The 20750-nt window shown below is 39.5% G+C and overlaps 1 protein-coding gene across 2 annotated transcripts in view; it reads left to right on the forward strand.

The window, feature by feature from the left end:
* LOC124138758 (dihydropyrimidine dehydrogenase [NADP(+)]-like) overlaps positions 1–20750 on the forward strand; it is a 51556-nt gene that overhangs the window by 14553 nt on the left and 16253 nt on the right. The window contains exons 1-8 of one of the 2 annotated variants that reach the window (XM_048399703.1): positions 6725–6984; positions 10745–10855; positions 15725–15895; positions 16323–16484; positions 17567–17763; positions 18031–18112; positions 19265–19352; positions 20055–20332. In XM_048399703.1, the coding sequence (XP_048255660.1) occupies positions 6811–6984; positions 10745–10855; positions 15725–15895; positions 16323–16484; positions 17567–17763; positions 18031–18112; positions 19265–19352; positions 20055–20332 (1263 nt within the window). In that variant the 5' untranslated portion in view covers positions 6725–6810. Of the gene's footprint in view, positions 1–6724; positions 6985–10744; positions 10856–15724; positions 15896–16322; positions 16485–17566; positions 17764–18030; positions 18113–19264; positions 19353–20054; positions 20333–20750 lie in introns of those variants that run through there. The other variant, XM_048399702.1, reaches the window with a different exon arrangement.

Raw genomic sequence — 20750 nt, forward strand, 5'->3', positions numbered from 1 at the left:
CCACGTAGACCACTGCAGTTCTGAACCTTTCCCCAAAATTAAAACAGTTGGATTTGGCCGAAATATGTCCGAATTGATACCTTGTTTCGTTTTGTTGTTGTGTGTACATCTGACCTCACTTCGCAACGTTATGACAGGACAGGCAGACTCGAAACAAATGTAACGTCTCATGGGCAGTTACTCTAGTGGTCAGACTGATGGATTACCATGAAAGGCAAGTAGAAACAATCTGTATTGGCAATTGACTATATTGACTTTTGTGACTGTCCAACTGACACATCACTTACCTTCTGACGTAATATACATTAATGTGCACATTCCAGGAGAACTTGAAATGTTTAGATAATGTTTGTGAGTGATGGGAAGAGACACAGAGCACAGAATTGAATTTTTAGGTAATACAATGTACATAGTTCTGACCGGAAGCCATTTAACCAATCAGGGCACTGCTCTCCTTCACTGCCAATTAGCTTTCACTTGGGTGCCATCTTGTCCCCCAAACGCTAACGTTAGCCAAGACCTTTACAGACATGTGTTGTATTAGCGTAATGGCATGAAGATGACTTTTATTTTAAGTATTCGCATGAAGGCGAATGGCAGTGCACATATAAGTTTCATGTTGTTTTGCTTGTATTTATTTAAGGGACTATGATTGAAGGGGCGGTGTGAAAAACTAATCTGTACTCATTGGTGTTAGCTGCATGTCCAAAACCTGAACTATGTTCATTTAGAACTGATTACTAAACTTCCTTCACCTTATCTTAATCTGCATAAAAGAATCATTAATGTATATATATATTTTGATTTACATATATAATTTGCTGAAGTTATGTGCATCAAGTTTGAGATTTTTTCCCACACCCATAGGTTGTAGTTATTTGTGTGATGGTGGTTTCATGTATACAACTGGCAAGATAAAGGCAGGAGAGGTTTATTGTATTGAAGATGCAGGATGCACTATGCAACATTGATAAGAAACTGTGAGGCACAAGAGGGAGCAAGCCATGCATGTCAGTTTATGAGCAGTGTTATTGTACATGAATGGGTGAGCAGTCTTTTTGCTTGTAAATATATGATTATTTAACAGGTTACCAAGTACAAAGACTCTTGTCATTTGCTGTAGCACTCAGTTACACTGTTTATTTGGATTTCCGATATGTATGTCATTGTTATTGCCAACTATGCTTGTTGTAAGAGGCGACTAACGGGGTCGGGTGCTCAGGCTTGTTGACTTGGTTGATGCATGTCAATGTATCCCAAATGTGTGGATCGAGGCTCATGACATCGACCACTAGATTGTCTGGTCCAGTGTGTTCAAACAAACAAACAAATGAAACATGTGTTAGTGTAATTCATCCCCAAGCATCTGATCTGTAGGGGATTCAAGGGCAGAGTGGGTCCCATACCCAACTTGAACTTGATCACACCCATTGTTCTGTATATCCATTCATGCTTATCGTAAGAGGCAACTTACGGGATCGGGTGGTCAGCTTCGCTGATGCATGTCAATGTATCCCAATTGCATGGATAGATGCTCACGATATCAATCACTTGGTTGTCTTGTCAAGACTGACTTTTCTACAGACTGCCGTCATATAGCTTGAATATTGCTGAGCGCAGCGTTAAACAACAAATAAACGAGGCTGCAGCAAATGTCAAATATTCCTAAATTGGAATTTCATATATTTAATATTCATAATTTATTTTATAGCTTATTGCAGGTGACTTGTATTACACTGACCAATTTGAGCAAAATAGATTTTTGTTTCCCAATTTGCCTGCCAAGGGCATTTAATTTTAAATCATGGATAAATCCCAGGTCTGTGTCCGTTAACAGAAGCAACTGTTGGAATAACATGCTTGCTATGGTGCTAGAAAACTTTGCTCAAAGCGATTGGACCTGGTATTACAAGATACTTGCAAACATTGTATTTAGAAAATCACCAAGACAACCATAGATTTAAATAATTGAGTGTTAAAAATCTTAAGCTTAGTCAAATAGAGTATATTTTGGACATTAGGTCAATTGACCTTCTCCAGATACCAGTGTTCTGAGGTCACTGACACATGTTGTCAACAGAGACTATAATGATAGGAGTCAAGAAAGTGGACTATAGAGAAAATCAATCTATGTCAACATGATGAAGTTTACCAGATGGCAGATGGCACATCTGGTACACATTGAGATATTGAGACATCCAGTATGTGTTATTCTGTTTCTACCTAAGTGAGCCTTAGGATGTTTTGTCAGTTTTCGGGTGACAACTTCTAAATCTCATTAATACAATATATATTTAAAGCCCCCCCCCCAAAAAAACAACAACAACAACCCACCCCTCACCACCCCCACCAATCCAATTGTGAGATACTGTGATGTTTAGCAACAGACAGAGATGAAATGTGATATTTCCGAGCTGGAAATGAGATATTGCTGGGTGCAGAATGTGCAGATCTGTGACAACTCTGTGAAATCAGAAATCACAGTGACTGGTGTTTGTAAAGGAATCGAAGTTGTGTCCTGAAGAAGTTGTCGTGAATTTATTTTTATAGAACTATTTGTTTTGAAATTGAAACCTGATGTGGTATGGGGTGAATTGAACTGGTAAAACAGATCTTTTTGCCAAACCTACAATGTGGAAACTGTGGAAGAATTAGGTCGTAGTATGACCTTGAATGACCTAGTGTGTTATCAAATAGGTTCCAACAATAGGTTAACCGAATTGGCCTTATCATCATAGGGTCACTGGACTCGGGAGAATTCAGTGTATATACATCCTCAAACATTGGTCATGTAGGTCAAGATTTTAGATGTCATTGTCATCGTCATGGAATATATAAGCAGGCAGTTAGATGGTTCAGAAATGTGTGTCTAGTACACTCAAATGGATAGAATGGATGCAGAAAACTAATATGTTGCAACCTGAGGAACGTATATTGATATCCATTGTACAAAACTCTTGACAAGAAATATAATGCTCCTGTAATTAAAGTAGGTCAAGGTGAAACCCTGCAGTGTATGAGAAATGCTGAACAAAATAGTATTATCTGTCTAAATAAGAATGAAGTTTACATTTTGTTGTAATTCACTTGTAGTGTATGAAGGTCAAGGGAGGGAATAATTAAAGTTCTATTTAAAAAGGTTTTCAGGATATCATCTTTTTGAAAGGTGCTGAAGTTGACAAATGTCATTCCTCAAGTCTTTGGGGATGTTCTCAGGTTGCATGTTTGATAATTGCCCAGATGATAGTCAGTCTCTGATGTTGAAACAGAACATGTATTTGCTTTGATTGTAACACTTTTATAAGTAAGGATCAAATATGAAATATACTATTTTAGAAAAAAAGAACTTGTATTAATCTTTAATGGTGCTTTCAGCTTTCTAATAAGCAAGCAAGCAATATGTTATGTTTTTCACAATTTAAATGTATGAAAACACTTGTTTTACAATATACAATTTTGTATAGGGAACCCATCGGGACCCTCATATATGCAGTATTACTGCAAATGTCACATGTTGCTATTGTCACGAATAACCTATTAGTAATTATCACATGATGTTGATTTAAAAATACTTTAGACACATGTCATTTTTTTTATAGTTTTCAAAAAGTAGTAAAATTTTATAACATTGGACATATGTCGATAATTTTATAGTTGTTACTTAAGTGTGGTGAGATAATGCTCAGCAGAAAATAAATTTTGCTGGTTATCGCAAACTGGTTATAAACTAGCGTTGTCACAGGTACTCAAGTCCTCAATAATGTGGCTGGTGTGGACAGACTAAACTCCGTCTCTATGGACACTGTCTACCTGAGGAAAGGGAGATAACTCTGAATGAAACCTGTTGATAGGGATATATATAACTCTTGTTAGCAGTACACATGGTTGCAGTAGGCCCATGAAATGGATCAGAAACCATTCAGAACTGTATGGTCACACTTTGACCTTGATAGGTCTAAAAATAAAATAAAATGTCGGTTATGGGCCCTATTGAAAAGAATCAGTGGAATTTCAACCAACTTAACATGTAAACACGTTCGTATTGATATCAAGTTGTTGCAGTCACAGCAAAGCACAAGGCAAACTTGGTGACTCTGCTACATTAAAACACAAGCCTCTGGACCGGGAATTCTACCAGATCCTATCTGCTAATGTAATGCATAAGGCTGTGCGAGCTCTAGGGCCTCTTAGTACTAAGTTCACTATTGTGTGAGTTACCATTTTTATCAGCCTTGTGTTCTTGTCGACATTGGAACATTTGTTGTACTGTTAGGATTCACACCTTGATAAGCAGTTGATACAAGCAAAATGCATATTTGTTGTTGATAGATAATTTAAATATGACACCCGTAAAGATCCAAGGTTTAATAGGTCTTCAGCAACCCATGCTTGTGCTAAGAGGCAACTATGCATGTCTCAAGAGTCGACTGATGGGATTCAGTGGTCAGGCTTGCTAACTTAGTTATGATTGGCCAATTTCTGATATCCCCCGCCGGGATATTGTTGGAATATTGCTAAAAACGGCGTAAAACCATACTCACTCACTCACGTGTTATGATTGCAAGTGATATCACACAGGGTGGTCCATGCATTGTTAATGACACACAGAGGGTGGTCCATGCATTGTTATTGATTACACACACAGGGTGGTCCATGCATTGTTAATGATGACACACAGAGGGTGGTCCATGCATTGTTAGTGATAACACACACAGGGTGGTCCATGCATTGTTAGTAATAACACACACAGGGTGGTCCATGCATTGTTAGTGATAACACACACAGGGTGGTCCATGCATTGTTAGCGATAACACACAGAAGGTGGTCCATGCATTGTTAGTGATAACACACACAGGGTGGCCCATGCATTGTTAGTGATAACACACACAGGGTGGTCCATGCATTGTTAGCGATAACTCTCACAGAGGGTAGCCCATGCATTGTTAGTGATAACACACAGGGTGGTCCATGCATTGTTAGCGATAACACACAGAAGGTGGTCCATGCATTGTTAGTGATAACTCTCACAGAGGGTAGCCCATGCATTGTTAGTGATAACACACACAGGGTGGTCCATGCATTGTTAGCGATAACTCTCACAGAGGGTAGCCCATGCATTGTTAGTGATAACACACAGGGTGGTCCATGCATTGTTAGCGATAACACACAGAAGGTGGTCCATGCATTGTTAGTGATAACTCTCACAGAGGGTAGCCCATGCATTGTTAGTGATAACACACAGGGTGGTCCATGCATTGTTAGCGATAACTCTCACAGAGGGTAGCCCATGCATTGTTAGTGATAACACACAGGGTGGTCCATGCATTGTTAGCGATAACTCTCACAGAGGGTAGCCCATGCATTGTTAGTGATAACACACACAGGGTGGTCCATGCATTGTTAGCGATAACTCTCACAGAGGGTAGCCCATGCATTGTTAGTGATAACACACACAGGGTGGTCCATGCATTGTTAGTGATAACACACAGATCAACCATTTACTGACAAAATGAAATTTCAACCTGTTTCCAATGAATCAATTTATGTCTTTGAATGAATTTACTGACTGTGACTGCCTGCTGTCTGAAGACCTCCCCAATCATCACCCTCTAAAAAGTACTTGTGCACATTTGTATCCTGTTTGGTTCTATGACTAATTTGACCTTTGTATCTCAGCCCACACATGAATGCTTCCCCAGACATGACAGTAACCTAAATTTCCTGTTAAATTTCCGGTCATAGTGCCGTTGTCAGTTGATAATCAAATGTAGCTTAGTTGGTTATTATACTTCAGGTTTAAAATGTTTGATTTGGCTTTGTTTATACTATATCAAGAAACTGGTTTGGGTGCCATTGGTTTTATGCACACAAAGTCCAGGCGGTCTGTAAATAATCGAGTCTTGACCAGACAATCCAGTGATTGATATCATGAGCATCAATCCATGCAATTGGGATCGATGACATGTATCAACCAAGTCAGTGAGCCTGACCGCCCAATCCCTTTAGTCGCCTTTTACGACAAGCATAGTCACCTTTTACGGCAAGCATGGGTTGCTGAAGACCTATTCTACACCGAAATCTTCACAGGTAATTGCATCCATGACATCAGCTGAACAGATATCAGTATCTATGACATCAGCTGAACAGATATCAGTGAATAGATATATCAATGAACAGCTCAACTGCGAAGCGCTAGACGGATGTTAATCCTTTATGAAAACACTTCCTGGAAATTGTGTCACATTTCCTGTGCACACACCATGCCATTGACAGCGAGCTTGCAGTTGTAATCCAGTCTTTTGTGTGTACAGCTTTTATGTGTGTACAATCTCATTTGAAACATGTACACATTCTATGGTACAGACTTTGCCATAGAAAGTCCTATCATGTTCAGGGTTAGCTTAGCCAGGGAGAACAAGAGATGACTTGTACAATATACACAGGTTTATTTACATGACCATCATAAATATAAGTAGCTAACAATATATACAACAATGGTGAAAAACAATAGACTTCCCGAGCATGTTCCTAGGAAAGTGCATGTCTGTAGACACTGGGTAGGTAGATTAAACATGCACTTTCCAGCTGATAGGAGAAAATCCCAAGCGTATTTCACACGCAGGGTTGCACTATATTTCTGGTTAAAAAAAGTTTGCAATAATTAAGTGAGAGGGCAACCCAACCGGAGCTGTACCCAGAGGCCTTTTCTTCTGAATGAGGTCTAAAGAGATGGAGATGGTGGAAGTCTTTGTGCTATAGCTGGTGTTAAGGGAAAAGTCCCCAACGCGATATGCTAAGAGCGGTTCCAGGATGGAGACTAACTCCCTCGGGAGAGCTTTGCTAAGTTCACGTGGCATTGTAAGTGTTTGTGTCAAAGCCAACTGGTGGTGTGGTGGTGCAGACACTTCTTCCGGACCGATATTTATCCTGACAAGTCTACGTGGTATAGTGTTGGTTTGGGTAAGGGGACCAATCACAACAAGGGTAGGTTGTGTACACCGACCATTACTGTAGCTTCATATAGATTAATAGCTGATATTTACATTATGCAGTAATAATAATAATGACTCATGATTACTGTAGCTTTAGTACATATCCAACGGCATCAAGAAATTGCATTACAGTTTTTCTTCCACTAAGAAGCTGTGTCTTTATGTATATTTGGTGAATAACCACCACTTTCTAACAGTAACTTCAGTGTTAAAAATTAAGCAAATTACAAAACTCATGTTCATATTTAATGCCATTGATAGTCCACTCAATTCGCTAGAATGGTATCTAACAAGAATGAGTGTTGTATTTTCTAAGTATTCTATCCCTGCTGCTGTAGCGATCTGGAGTTAATGATGTATTGATCAACCTACCATGCTGACAGTGAAATAACTAGGATAATATGGGCTCTTGTTGATCGAACACCTGGTGTAATGTAGCAGTTGGTTGATAACTTATGCATACATCAATACACAATATGTTTATGTGTGGAATGTTTGCACAAGCATGATATTATTTCCCTGTGTTATCATACCCAAAAGCAGGGGTCTGGAAACCGTCATATGCGCCGGACATGTCCGATTGGGAATCTCAAATGTCCGGTTGAAAATATTGCTTACCGGACATTAAATTTTTTCTGTCCGGACATTTTAAAAAGTATTGTCCGGACATTCTTAAATTTTGACCGGACATGATCAACAGTTAGGACTGAGCAGTTTCTGTCTGCAGTTGTAACACAATGAAGATTATCTACACTGACAAGCTTTGTTTGTTTGATTGCTGTAAATACATCGTACCGACATGATAGTCCAATCGGTCAATCACTGTAATAGGCAATAAACTGAGTTGACACTGATTAATCGAGGATTAATTACTGAGAACATCTTGTTAATTTGAGTGAAAGGTGTTTACAACTGTACATAAATACTTTGCATCATCGATGTACCTCATTATCCTCACAATGCGACGATACGTAACCTCAGACAAGTAGCGTAAGCGTGACGACAGCCAGTCGACCGAATCTGCTAAAACCCTCAAAGTCTGGACGATCATTTGTAAGATGTGGCTAACTACTTTCACTTGGTTGACATTCAATGAGGATTTGCAGATTTTATTGTTTTCAGTAGCTAGTCGTATATTGAATCTTGATTGACCGCCATTTTGCTTTCTGTGACGATCGATAAAATTTGTATATGGTCAATAATTAAGTACAGATGAAAAAAGTATTCAAATAACTATTGCTATCAACGATATTTTAGTATTTGTGATTATATTATCTGTCTTGTTTTAAATAATCTTTAGTTTAAAAAAACAACCGTTTCCCGTGAGGTCACGTGATAACCAAATATGGGATAATAGTCTCGATCCAAATGTTACAACGCGTACACTTGAGCAGACTCATGAATATAACTCATGAATATTAATTAAACCATTCACTACATTAACAGATCGTTATTATAACAGAAACAAACGTATGTTTTCCATGTATATCAAAATGATATTATTTGTTATTAATTGTCCGGTGAATTAACAATTTAAATTGAAACAATTCATAATTCATCATATTATGAATACGTAAAAACTTGTAATGTGTGTGAAAAGTCGTCCTAAAATACGCTTTTTGAAGGGGGCGTGGCCTAAATGCAAATGTCAGATTGGGATTTAAAATTTTCCGGACCCCTGCCCAAAAGGCAATTAATTTGTAAAAAACATTTTTATGGATCTGCCAACATGGACATGAAAAATGCAAAATGAGATTATATTAATAACGCCAAATCTATTAGCTTAAAATTTTATAAAAATTTGTTCACATGAAATATCATCCAAATTAGGGAATTAGAGATTCCGGGTTAGAATAGGTCCCAGGAACCTCTGCTTCTATGTGTGACTGTATGGATTGCGTGATCAGTGTTGGTGACATGCTTGATTGTTTAGCATCGTACACTGACAGCATCAACTTCCTGAGGCAAGCTTATCCTCTAGCCTATATCAATTAAGGCCTAGGTTCTACCCTTGCCACATCAAGGCCACGTTTCTTGGCTCGACCCTGTTGCCACCTCAAGAAGATCAAGAGTTTTTACCCTTGTAATGAAAACGTGATATCCAATCAGATCACTGTTATCTCGTATAGCTTCACAAAGATGGCGACTACCTTGGGCAACGACCTAGTCAAGCAGATAACGAAAACATTCATGTTTCACTGACACAAAAACATAGGCAATCGTTGCAGGATTTAATACATGTAGATGAAAAACATATTCATGTCAACAACGATAGGCAGTCGTCCCTGACTTTATTGCACGAAGGTGAATCAGTCGTGGATGTTGATTTTGTGAAACATTCTCTGATTGGACTGTCGATATGTGCGATAGTCCAATCATATATAGCACAGGAAAGGGGGCTTGATTTGGCAAGGGTGGAAACAACACTTTGATAAAAAGGTTAGTGGATACTGACATCAATCACTTTATTGTATGGACCAGGCTCAGTATTGTGCAGTATTAAACAACGAACATGTCCAGCCTGAATTTCATTTAAATCAGATCTTAATTCTCCCTACCGCTAAACAAAGATCTGACGACATCCATGAATGGTAACGTCCCATTCTACCATGACATTGAAGAATGCTTGATTCTGATTGGTTAAAAAGAGGTTTCCTTTTTACTTCGGAAATCCCTTTTGAATACACTAACCCTTTTCACACAAAAAACGTGCACGAATACATTGATACATCGATTCATAAAAAAAATGGCTGCCGATCAATCACCACTAGGAACTGTAAATGTATCAATGTTTCCTCTATTACAGGCTTGGTCTGTGATACATGCCAAGTCAATGGCTCTCACGAAATTAATACATGGTCTAGCGTCTAATAGAGGAAATATGGTAGTTTGATATCAGATGTTTTTTGGGACGAAATGTTGTTGTATGCATACAACCATGGTTGACTCAAGGGACTTAGTCCAAACAAATGGGTTCTTTTCAAATCAATTTCAAATGGAGGTACGGGTAATTCCACTGCAAGAACTTTCCAGAAACTATCAAAGTTAATGTGTATACTTATAAGTAGACGTGACATACTTCAACGAGTCCTGTATTCGATCAAACAATGGAATATCATGCTTAGATTTGCATAAGTAAACAGTCGACAGGGGATATGGATTATGAGATTTACAATTCCACAGCTACAGCAACATATGTTTGTCAAATGAGGTGACATTAGGGAATGGATGGTCAGACTCAGTGACTCTGTTGGTTGTGTGTCATCGAATCCTAGAGTGGATCATTGCTCACAATATCAATCAATGGATTGTCTGGATGGCTTTTGCCTGATGTTTTGTAAAAATATTGATGAAAATATAATAATGCATTTGTTTTTATGGTTGTGAAAATTTCCTGTTTTAAAGAACACAGTTGGGAGACCAATATTACATGTCCTCTGACCCGTGAAGATCCAGGGAAGAATAGATTTTCAGCCACCCATGCTTGCCGTAAAAGGCGACTATGCTTGTCGTAAGAGGCGACTAACAAATTGGGTGGTCAGGCTCGCTGACTTGGTTGATGCTTGTCATAGTATCCCAATTGTGTGGCTCGATGCTCATGATGTCAATCAGTGGATTGTCTGATCCATACTTGATTATTTACAGAACGCGGTTATAAAGCTTGAGTATTGCTGAGTGAGGCGTTAAACAAAACATGTTCTCTATTGCTAAATTAGATATAGCTATTCAGCCTTTGTCCTTGTACTTCACAGAATATCCTGTCCCTGAACCCACGGGTGACAACTCATGCCAATGCTGTCCCCAGCGCTGTCACCAAGACAGCCAAGAAGCTCTGGAAGAGGAACCAGGACAAGTCTTGCTCTGTGAGTAGTCCCATTGGGGCACTGGTTGTACAGACTCTGTGAGTAGTCCCATGGGGCACTTGTTGTACTGACTCTGTGAGTAGTCCCATGGGGCACTTGTTGTACTGACTCTGTGAGTAGTCCCATGGGGCACTTGTTGTACTGACTCTGTGAGTAGTCCCATGGGGCACTTGTTGCACTGACTCTTTGACTAGTTAGGATAGGGATTTGAAAGATCACCGGTCCCCTAGAAGACTACTTTACTTTTTCGGAATTTCTTTTTGTTTTACCCTGAATTCTCTAACTTTAGTGATATTTCATGCGAACATATCTTTATACAATTTTATACTATTAGATTTGGCAGTATTAGAATAATCTCATTTTGCTTTTTTTCATCATGCTACATAAAAATGACAAAATCAAAAAATTAATTGCCATCAGGGTGTGGTGACACACAATCTGCCAAGTCACTGAGTGTTATCACCTGATCAATTTAATCACCTGTGATACCAGCATAGGATGCTGGTGACCAATTCTAACCTGAAATCCCCACAGTACAACCAGCATAGGATGCTGGAGACCTATTCTAACCTGAAATCCCCACAAACCAACCAGCATAGGATGCTGGGGACCTATTCTAACCTGAAATCCCCACAAACCAACCAGCATAGGATTCTGGAAACCTATTCTAACCTGGAATCCCCACAGTACAACCTGCATAGGATGCTGGAGACCTATTCTAACCTGGAATCCCCACAAACCAACCAGCATAGGATGCTGGGGACCTATTTTAACCCAGAATCCCCATGGTACGATCAGCATAGGATACTGGGGACCTATTCTAACCTGGAATCCCCACAGTACAACCTGCATAGGATGCTGGAGACCTATTCTAACCTGGAATCCCCACAGTACAACCTGCATAGGATGCTGGAGACCTATTCTAACCTGGAATCCCCACAAACCAACCAGCATAGGATGCTGGGGACCTATTTTAACCCAGAATCCCCATGGTACGATCAGCATAGGATACTGGGGACCTATTCTAACCTGGAATCCCCACAGTACAACCTGCATAGGATGCTGGAGACCTATTCTAACCTGGAATCCCCATGTGGGAAGCCAGAAGCAGTATATCTTGGTAATTCTATGATAAATATTTGAATTTCATCTTTTAGAAATGCTGCATGTTGTATAAGTAATGAAAATGTGTTAAACATTTTTTGCTCATATTTGAAAAATGCCAAGAGCATTATCGTCTGTCATTATCAGATGCTATATTTACATCATGTCACAAGTATAGCTCCCTTGAATGATGGTTCATGCCATTGTTGCTAGACCTGTAATCAGGACGTTAGACAGGAATCATGATAAATGAACATTGTAAGTGGCTTTGAAGGGTTTTCTGATAGGCAAATGTTGACAAAGGTCACTAAGCCACTGATAATCTGGATTGTTTGAGGTACACATACTCAAGCATAGAAGTAATCTTGCCTAGTAGTAATATTTTCTGCTAAAAGATTTGCGTGGATGACAGTTCTGAAATAATGTACTTTTATCAGTGTAGTCCGCTGACTTCCCCATTACCACAGTACTGACATGCACATGCTCACACCTATATTTGTAACCTTGCTTACATACATTTTCCTCACATACAGTTGGGTTGCTTAGCTCAGCTTGTCACAGTTTGCCGAGCTTATACAATGACATAACTCCAGCATGTATGTCAAGTTTGTCAAGTTTTATGACCACCCCAAAATCTAGGCAAAAGGGTCAAGGTCATGAGATCATGGCTGAAAGGTGAATGAAACTTGTTTTGAACAACAAATCTGGACAAGTAAGATTCATATCCAACTGAATTACATAATATTAAGGGTTCAAAGGTCACATTATGATCATGACGTTCGTAATATGTTCTTGAACTGGTTTGAACTTTAATAGACATCATAACGACAGTCCAATGGCAGTCCAGTAGCAATGGAGTTTGCTGATATGAGGTGCTGTGTTTGAACATGAACTACCAAGACGTCATGAACTCTGAATTTTTAATTAATTGGTTGTAATGATATGTGCAACCTCCCCCAGTTTGTTTTGTTGTTTAACGCTGCACTCAGCAATATTCCAGCTATATGATGGTGGTCTGTAAATAGACAAGTCTGTACCAGACACTCCAGTGATTGATATTATGAGTATTGATCCATGCAAGGCTATGATGACAAGCAGTCAGCCAAGTCATCAAGTCTGACCACCTGTTCCACAAAGTCGTTTCTTATCACCAGTTTAGGTTGCAATGCTGGGGACCAATTCGTATCTCTTTTCCCCTACGATCGCCCAGAATAGTTTGTACTCCCTCAAGTGACTTCAGAGCAGTTCATACCAAGGGCAGTTATGCAGAATAAACAAGATCAACACGATAGTAACTGCAATTAAAAGTATTTTGTTTATCAATGAGAAATAAAGTAAAGTTACTCACCAAACTATGAAGGAAATGGAAGACACACATACTCGTTCAGATTGGGAGAAAAAAACTGACCTATTTTAATACTGAGCTGGCATGTGAAAAAACTCTCTTACAGCCTATCATTAACCTATATACCGACTTTTTCCTATCACCGACTTATCCCCTGACTAAAGTATAACTATAGGGCCTACATCTATTACCTTGTTTAACACTACTAATATTCCGGGATAATCACTATGGGATACGGTGGCCTCCACCTGAGGGTCCCCTATCTGGAATTACTTATCAGGAAACCTGACATGCTGGACAATGGCCATGACCGTATTAGGCCCTTATTTACCCTGAGAAGTTCACCTTAAAGAGGTAAATATATCAAGGGGTACATATAGGTCTCACGGACATTGTCCAGCCAATGCTAGCGCTAACCAATCAGACAGAGCATTCCTGTCACAACCCACATGAGAAAACAAAGATGGCAGACAAACATCATGGTTACTACGTTGCTCAGTTACTCTATTAAAGCTGGAGACCCTTGAATATCTGGGCTAGAGTAGGTGTTCAGCAATTCATGCTAGGGCTGCAACGATACAGGAAGGTCACGATACGATATGCACCTCGATATTCTGGTCACGATACAATACGTATCTCGATACGCCAAAAAACAAGACTTAAAGCATGTAAAGATTGAACCTTTCATGATTTTGGAACAGTCAAAATTATTTTATAATAACAAGACTACTGAAGTTGTTCAACTTTCCTTCAAAACAATTCAAAGTTCAAACACCAGAAAATAATTAATGTACTCCACCAGTGATACAACTTAAAAGAATTTTGATGCAATGGTCGAAGAAATTTTATCTGAAATTATTGTTTTATCAGGAATAATTTATTCCAATATCGTGTTACCTTAGTTGCAGCTTTTACTATATAATTATATATATAATTATAAGAACCACAAGTGTAGCATTTTGGTACTGGTGATTGCTGTTGCAGGATAATTTTACGTATGGAACAATTTGACCAGTCACCCTAGGGACTTCCTGGCTACATGTATTTTGATTGTGATAACGTTATGTTGACATATATTAGCCAAATTGCCATAAATATGACTTTTAACGAGTCAAAGTATGGCATTTTTAATATATGTATCCATTCTCTAGCAACTAAAGTTCGTTTCAATGCGTCAAAAGCGGTAATCCGATCGTGGTTGCTTTATCTCTTCACACCCGATTTCACATAACTTAATGAAAACAATATTAAATGAAATTTTGAATAAAATTAATAAAATATATTACAAACACAAGCCCAGATTCAATGAACACGTCTTAATAACAAGATAGTATAATAATGGTATTGAATTGCGTACTTCAGTTCGGATTTGCTGACTGGTATTTTCGGTGTTATGTGCTTGCGGTGATCAGCTGATAATGTTTTATGAGATGTGGAAAAACATCTGTCGGTGTAAAACCTGAGCTTATAACAAATGTAAGTACGTTTTTGGGAGCCATGCGTTAACGCGCTATAATCAAGTTAGCGGTTTATTGAAAGGCACAATACCGAGGAAACACTGTACTTGAGATTTGCGTTCCGTATCGTGGCGTATCGATAAATGGGCCCATGTTTATCGTATATCGTATCATGGATCAAGTATCGCGATGCATCAGAATATTGGTGTATCGTTTCACCCTTCATGATTGTCGTAAGAGGCGACTAACGGGATAATCAGGCTCGCTGATCAAATCAACCACTGGATTGTCTGGTACAGACTCGATTATTTACAGACTGCAGTCATATAGCTGGAATATTGCTGAGTACGGCGGTTAACAACAAACAAAATAAAAAAATATTAAAGCTGGAAATATGCCTGAAACCTGAATTGTATGGTAAAGCATAAGAAGTGGAACAATGTGCTAAAAATATTGTCTCACAAGTGTAAGCTGTTGTACAGTGTTATATTCTGTTCTCATAAATATCTAAACACATCTAGCTGTCCTTTCCACCTTAATATGCAACTTCTTCCATGAGTGAGTGAGTGAGTATGGTTTTATGCCGCTTCTAGCAATATTCCAGCAATATCACGGCGGGGGACACCAGAAATGGGCTTCACACATTGTAACCATGTCAGGAATCGAACTTTAACCACTAGGCTACCCGCCCGCCCCACTTCCATGAACAATGACCGTGTGTATTGATGCACTGGTAGGGTGATGGGAAGCGCATTCCATTCCACAACTCATCTCCTTCTCAGCTCCGTCAGCCTGAACTCAACCCTCTCTCAGCTCAGGCTAAAATTACGAGACTTATTAATGGAGGGTTCCCTGTTAGAAATATTATTAATTCCCTTATACATGTACCTAACATTACTTGGACTGTATCTTGCATTTGGTGTCAGTTGTACAATAAAACCCAGGTTAATAATATTTTTTCAGAGTTGTAACAACTTGGTGAAAAACTTTGACGACATCAAACACACGACACTTAGCGAACGCGCTGCACTTCGGGAGTCAGCACGATGTCTCAAATGTGCCGACGCCCCCTGTCAGAAGAGCTGCCCCACCCAGCTGGATATAAAGACGTTCATCAGCTGCATCTCTACAAAGGTAGCTGAAGCTCATCCTTGAGTAGCCAGTATTGTCCATCTCTAATCTACTGAGATCACATGCCCTGAACCAATTCACTGCAATACTTTCACTGACAGTCAGGTTCGAATGACATGGTGGTAAAATTAGAGGTCCAATAAAATTACGTGTTTCTTTTCATGATTTTTACACAAGCTTTGTGTGCAACCTAAAATACACTGAACTTTCAACCCAATCTTAGAAATACAAGTTACTGTTTTTTTGGTTGCCTAAGGAAGAATATGCAACATTGTGTATTGAATTGATTAACTTTTGATTAACAATGTCTCACAAAGAAACATTTTAATGTCATGATTTGTCAGTAATTTTGTGAAAAAAGTTGAAATTATTTTCTTTGAATTTTCGAAATAATTGTTTTGCTGTTAATTAAGGGGGATGTTTGTTTCAGAATTACTATGGTGCTGCCAAGGCCATCCTGTCAGACAATCCTCTTGGGTTGACCTGTGGCATGGTGTGCCCGACCTCTGACCTCTGTGTCGGAGGTTGTAACCTTGATGCCTCTGAAGAAGGACCAATCAACATCGGCGGCCTCCAGCAGTTTGCCACTGAGGTAAGGTGACGAGGATTAGGAGGATAATGACAGGACAGTCCCGGGAGGGATCCAATAGCTTGCCATACATTAAGAGCCAAGTGATGATTGTTTATTGTTTACTGCCGCTATCAGCAGTATTCCAGCTATGAGATGGCAACCTGTAAATAATCAAGTGTGGACCAAACAATCCACATTATCGGGGCCTGATGAAACATAATCAACGAGCCTGACCACTGATCCATTTTGTTGCCTCTTTCGACCTGAATAGGTTGCTGGAACCAATTCTAACCATGAATCCCTGACTGAGAGGCTAGTGGTTTTCCTGGTCCAGATATAATGCTATAAGCTGCCATAATGTAGCTGTAGCTGTTACCAACTGCAGCATAAAACAACATTCATTCACTCATGATATTGGACAGTGAATGTGATATGAGAATACTCTACATTTTTAGCTCACCCGACAGAAATTCAAGTGATCTTGTCATTGCATGTTGTCCATTGTCTGTTGTAAACTTTTACATATTCAACACGTCCTCTACAATTACAAGACCTAAAGAGTTGAAACTTTGCATGAAAGATCTTAGCAATGGTTTCCTTGAAATGTGCCAATCTGATATTAAACATAGCGAGGGCACGGGTGGCCCAGTTGTCTAAGGCGCCGCAATTCGCTTTACAGAGTTGTGTCCTTTGGGCATGCAAGAAACCTATGATAGTGGGTTCGAATCCCGATTTGCCCCAGCTTGTGGGTTTCGCCAAAGTGGTAAACACCTGGTTCGCCCCGATTATGAAAACTTCTAGGTTTGTCAGCACCATACCCATGCTTGTGGTTTTCACCGAAGTGGTAAACATCTAAGACCTGCATCATTTCGGGCTTTCCTCCCACATTAAACTGACATGCCGTGATATAACTGAAATTTTTTAGAGTGGCGTTAAACCCTACTCACTCACTCACTTAAACATGGCACTTAAACAATTCCAGTGAGCTACAGAGGATGTGGTCCTATTTTATTAGCATTAGTATGCTGAATGTTTTATAAAATATGGTTGATCATGAAACATGTTTGCTTGTACAAAGCTGTGCATTGATGTTCTTCTTTTAGATATTTAAGACCATGAACATACCTCAAATCCGTGATCCGAGCTCAGTCCCTATTGACCAATTACCTGCCAGCTACAAGTACAAGATTGCCTTGATTGGCTGTGGCCCAGCCAGCATCAGTTGTGCCACATTCCTTGCTCGACTTGGATACAGTGATGTCACAATATTTGAGAAAAATGAGTATTTGGGAGGTCTCAGGTAAATTAAAAAAGACACTCAGATATTTGCAGACTGCTTTGATATAGCTGGAATATTGCTGATTTGTGTAATCTGGAATTTGACATAAACTTACATCCTAAACTGAGACTTGGTGTGTGTGTATTTCAGCTACTATGATTAGTACAAGAACAGTCAGTATTTGTACCGAAAGCATCTTCGAATACAGTTTGAGCTAGGTGAGCTATTTATTATACCATGTAGACATGGTGTGTGTTTTACTTGGGTATCATACACTGCATGTTTCAGCACGTCAGAGATCCCCCAGTTCCGGTTACCCATCAGTGTTGTCGACTTTGAGATCCAGCTGATGAAGGACTTAGGAGTCAAGGTGTGTCTCCTTGCTTTTACTCTGAATTGATACCTTTCTGCTTCAAAATCTGCCATGATAGGGCTGTGGTATAGCTGTGATATTGTAGCAGGGCGTGGAGTCATCCCACAGAAGGCAGCCTTATCTTGTCAGCTTGATGATGGCATCTTTATATATATATAAGTCCCTTACCAAACTAGGCTGGAATTATGGAGTTTTATTTTGGCTGGACCAATGAGTCCAATCAAAATTGCATAACAAAATCAGTATCCCCTTCGGAAACTGTTTGCAAATTTCGGTCAATTGCAGGATTTGCAAAGCATGTGTACTGCCAACCAATATTTTCCAAATCTGTTCATGTTTTTAATCAAGGTGCTTACATGATTTGATGCACTTTTTGAAGTACGACCCATTTTATTAGATCTTGATCAGATTGTCTTGACTGGGTGCCGTTAGTGATATGAGATGTGGAATCTGATTGGTCAATAGGAGGGACATAGAAGTAGACATCACTCGTAATATCCTCTGGTGGTGCTACAATCGAGCTCAGAAATTCTAACCTAATTCTGTAAAGGTGGAAACTGGACTTTTATGGAAAGATGGATGACAGGGTTAACCTTTTTGTCATATGGACAAGGCATTTGACCTCTGTTCTGAAGGTCATCGCTGTGATATAACTATAATACAGCCATATCACTCTGATATAACTGTAATACAGCCATGATATAACTGTGATATATTATAATACAGCCATAATATCGCTGTGATATGACTAAAACAGCCATGATATCGCTGTGATATGACTAAAATAGCCTTGATATCATTGTGATATAACTGTAATACAGCCATGATATCACTGTGATATGACTGAAACAGCCATGATATTGCTGTGATATGACTAAGACAGACATGATATCATTGTGATATAACTGTAATACAGCCATGATATAACTGTAATATAACTGTGATACAGCCATGATATCGCTGTGATAGAACTGTGATACAGCCATGATATCACTGTGATATAACTGTGATATAGCTGTATTATGGTAGACATGTGACTGTTTCTGTAATATAACAACGATATAACCATGATAAAGCTGTAATTGATAATGGTGTAATATTGGAGACTGTTATAAACCAACATCCTCTCATTGACTGTGTGTGGCTCAGGTTGAGACAGGTAGATCCCTCAGCACCAAGGACATCACCCTCAAGTCACTGCAACAACAGGGCTACAAGGCTGTCTTCATTGGAATGGGTAGGCAGGCTCACTAGGAACCAAAAATGCTTCATACTTCCAATTTTCAAAATCATATTGATACCAACATGTACATGTGTTTGAATTGTTGATGTATGCATGTACCTAAGGTTTGAACTCTCTCCTTTAACAAATGCAGGGTCTCCTTGTGATGTGTTTCAAAAGTAACTACCAAATACAAAACTGAATACCGGTATGCTTCATAAAAGCTCTTTGGCCAGCTGTTGTTTGTTGCTAGAGGTGAGGTGTGTCACATGATCAGACTTGGTGACGTGTTTGATTGACTTGTGAAGATCCTGGTCAGAATAGGTCTTCAGCAGCTCATGCTTGTCGTATTAGGCGACTAACAGGATCTGGTGGTCAGGCTTGCTTACTTGGTTGATGCATGTCATTGTATCCCAATTGCGTGGATGTCAATCTCTGGATTGTCTGGTCTGGACCCAAATATTTACAACCTGCCATCACATAGCTGGAATATTGCTGAGTGCGGTGTTAAACAACAAGCAAACACAACATCGTAGCCTGATGGCATGGGAAGTGCTCATAATATCAGCCACTGTTATTTGTGGTGCAGGCCGCTGTGATATAGCTGACATATATCTGACTGCCGCATAAAACAACAAGCAAACAAAACTGTTCTAGCATGTAGGTCTGTCATGTCGAATTTTCCTATCTATTATCATGATGATTCCATTGTTACAGGCCTGCCAGACCCCAAGAAGATCCCAATATTTGCTGACCTCACGGAAGACATGGGTTTCCATACGTCCAAGAGTTTTCTGCCAAGGGTGGCAGCAGCAAGCAAAAGTGGCATGTGTTCATGTAAGACACAGCTACCTCAACTCCATGGCAATGTCATCGTCCTCGGAGCAGGAGATACAGCGTTTGATTGTGCAACATCGGCGTTGAGATGTGGTGCTAAACGCGTGTTTGTTGTCTTCAGGAAAGGCTTCACCAACATCAGGGCTGTTCCTGAAGAGGTAGATCATGCACTTGATTTGAATGAGTTGGATTGCATAATAAATGCCATATAGGAATATCTGATCAGCACTCCAGTGTCCAGCGCATGTTGTAAGAGCACATTAATGGGGATCTGGTGTTTAACTCGTGGATGCATCGCTTGAGAGCCAAGAGTTTATCTTACTGTTGAAACAGCACTTGTAAAGAATATTATTTATGATACCTTTACCATTAGGACCACCGAAAGGGTTGTTTCAAGTCCCCCCCTTCCTCATTTTTACCCCCCTGGTCTTTTTAAATTTTTGGACTTTTTTTAAAGGGCAGGTAGCTCTAACCTGCTTCCCTAAAACAAACATACAAACTGACCATGATGCTCGATGCGTCTCGTGTCTTTGCAGGTTGTGCGTATGTGGAAGATTATAAAGATTATAGGATTAT

This window comes from Haliotis rufescens, unplaced genomic scaffold (genome assembly GCF_023055435.1).
Source record: "Haliotis rufescens isolate VD_foot unplaced genomic scaffold, xgHalRufe1.0.p SCAF_2, whole genome shotgun sequence".
NCBI classification, from domain to species: Eukaryota; Metazoa; Mollusca; class Gastropoda; order Lepetellida; family Haliotidae; genus Haliotis; species Haliotis rufescens.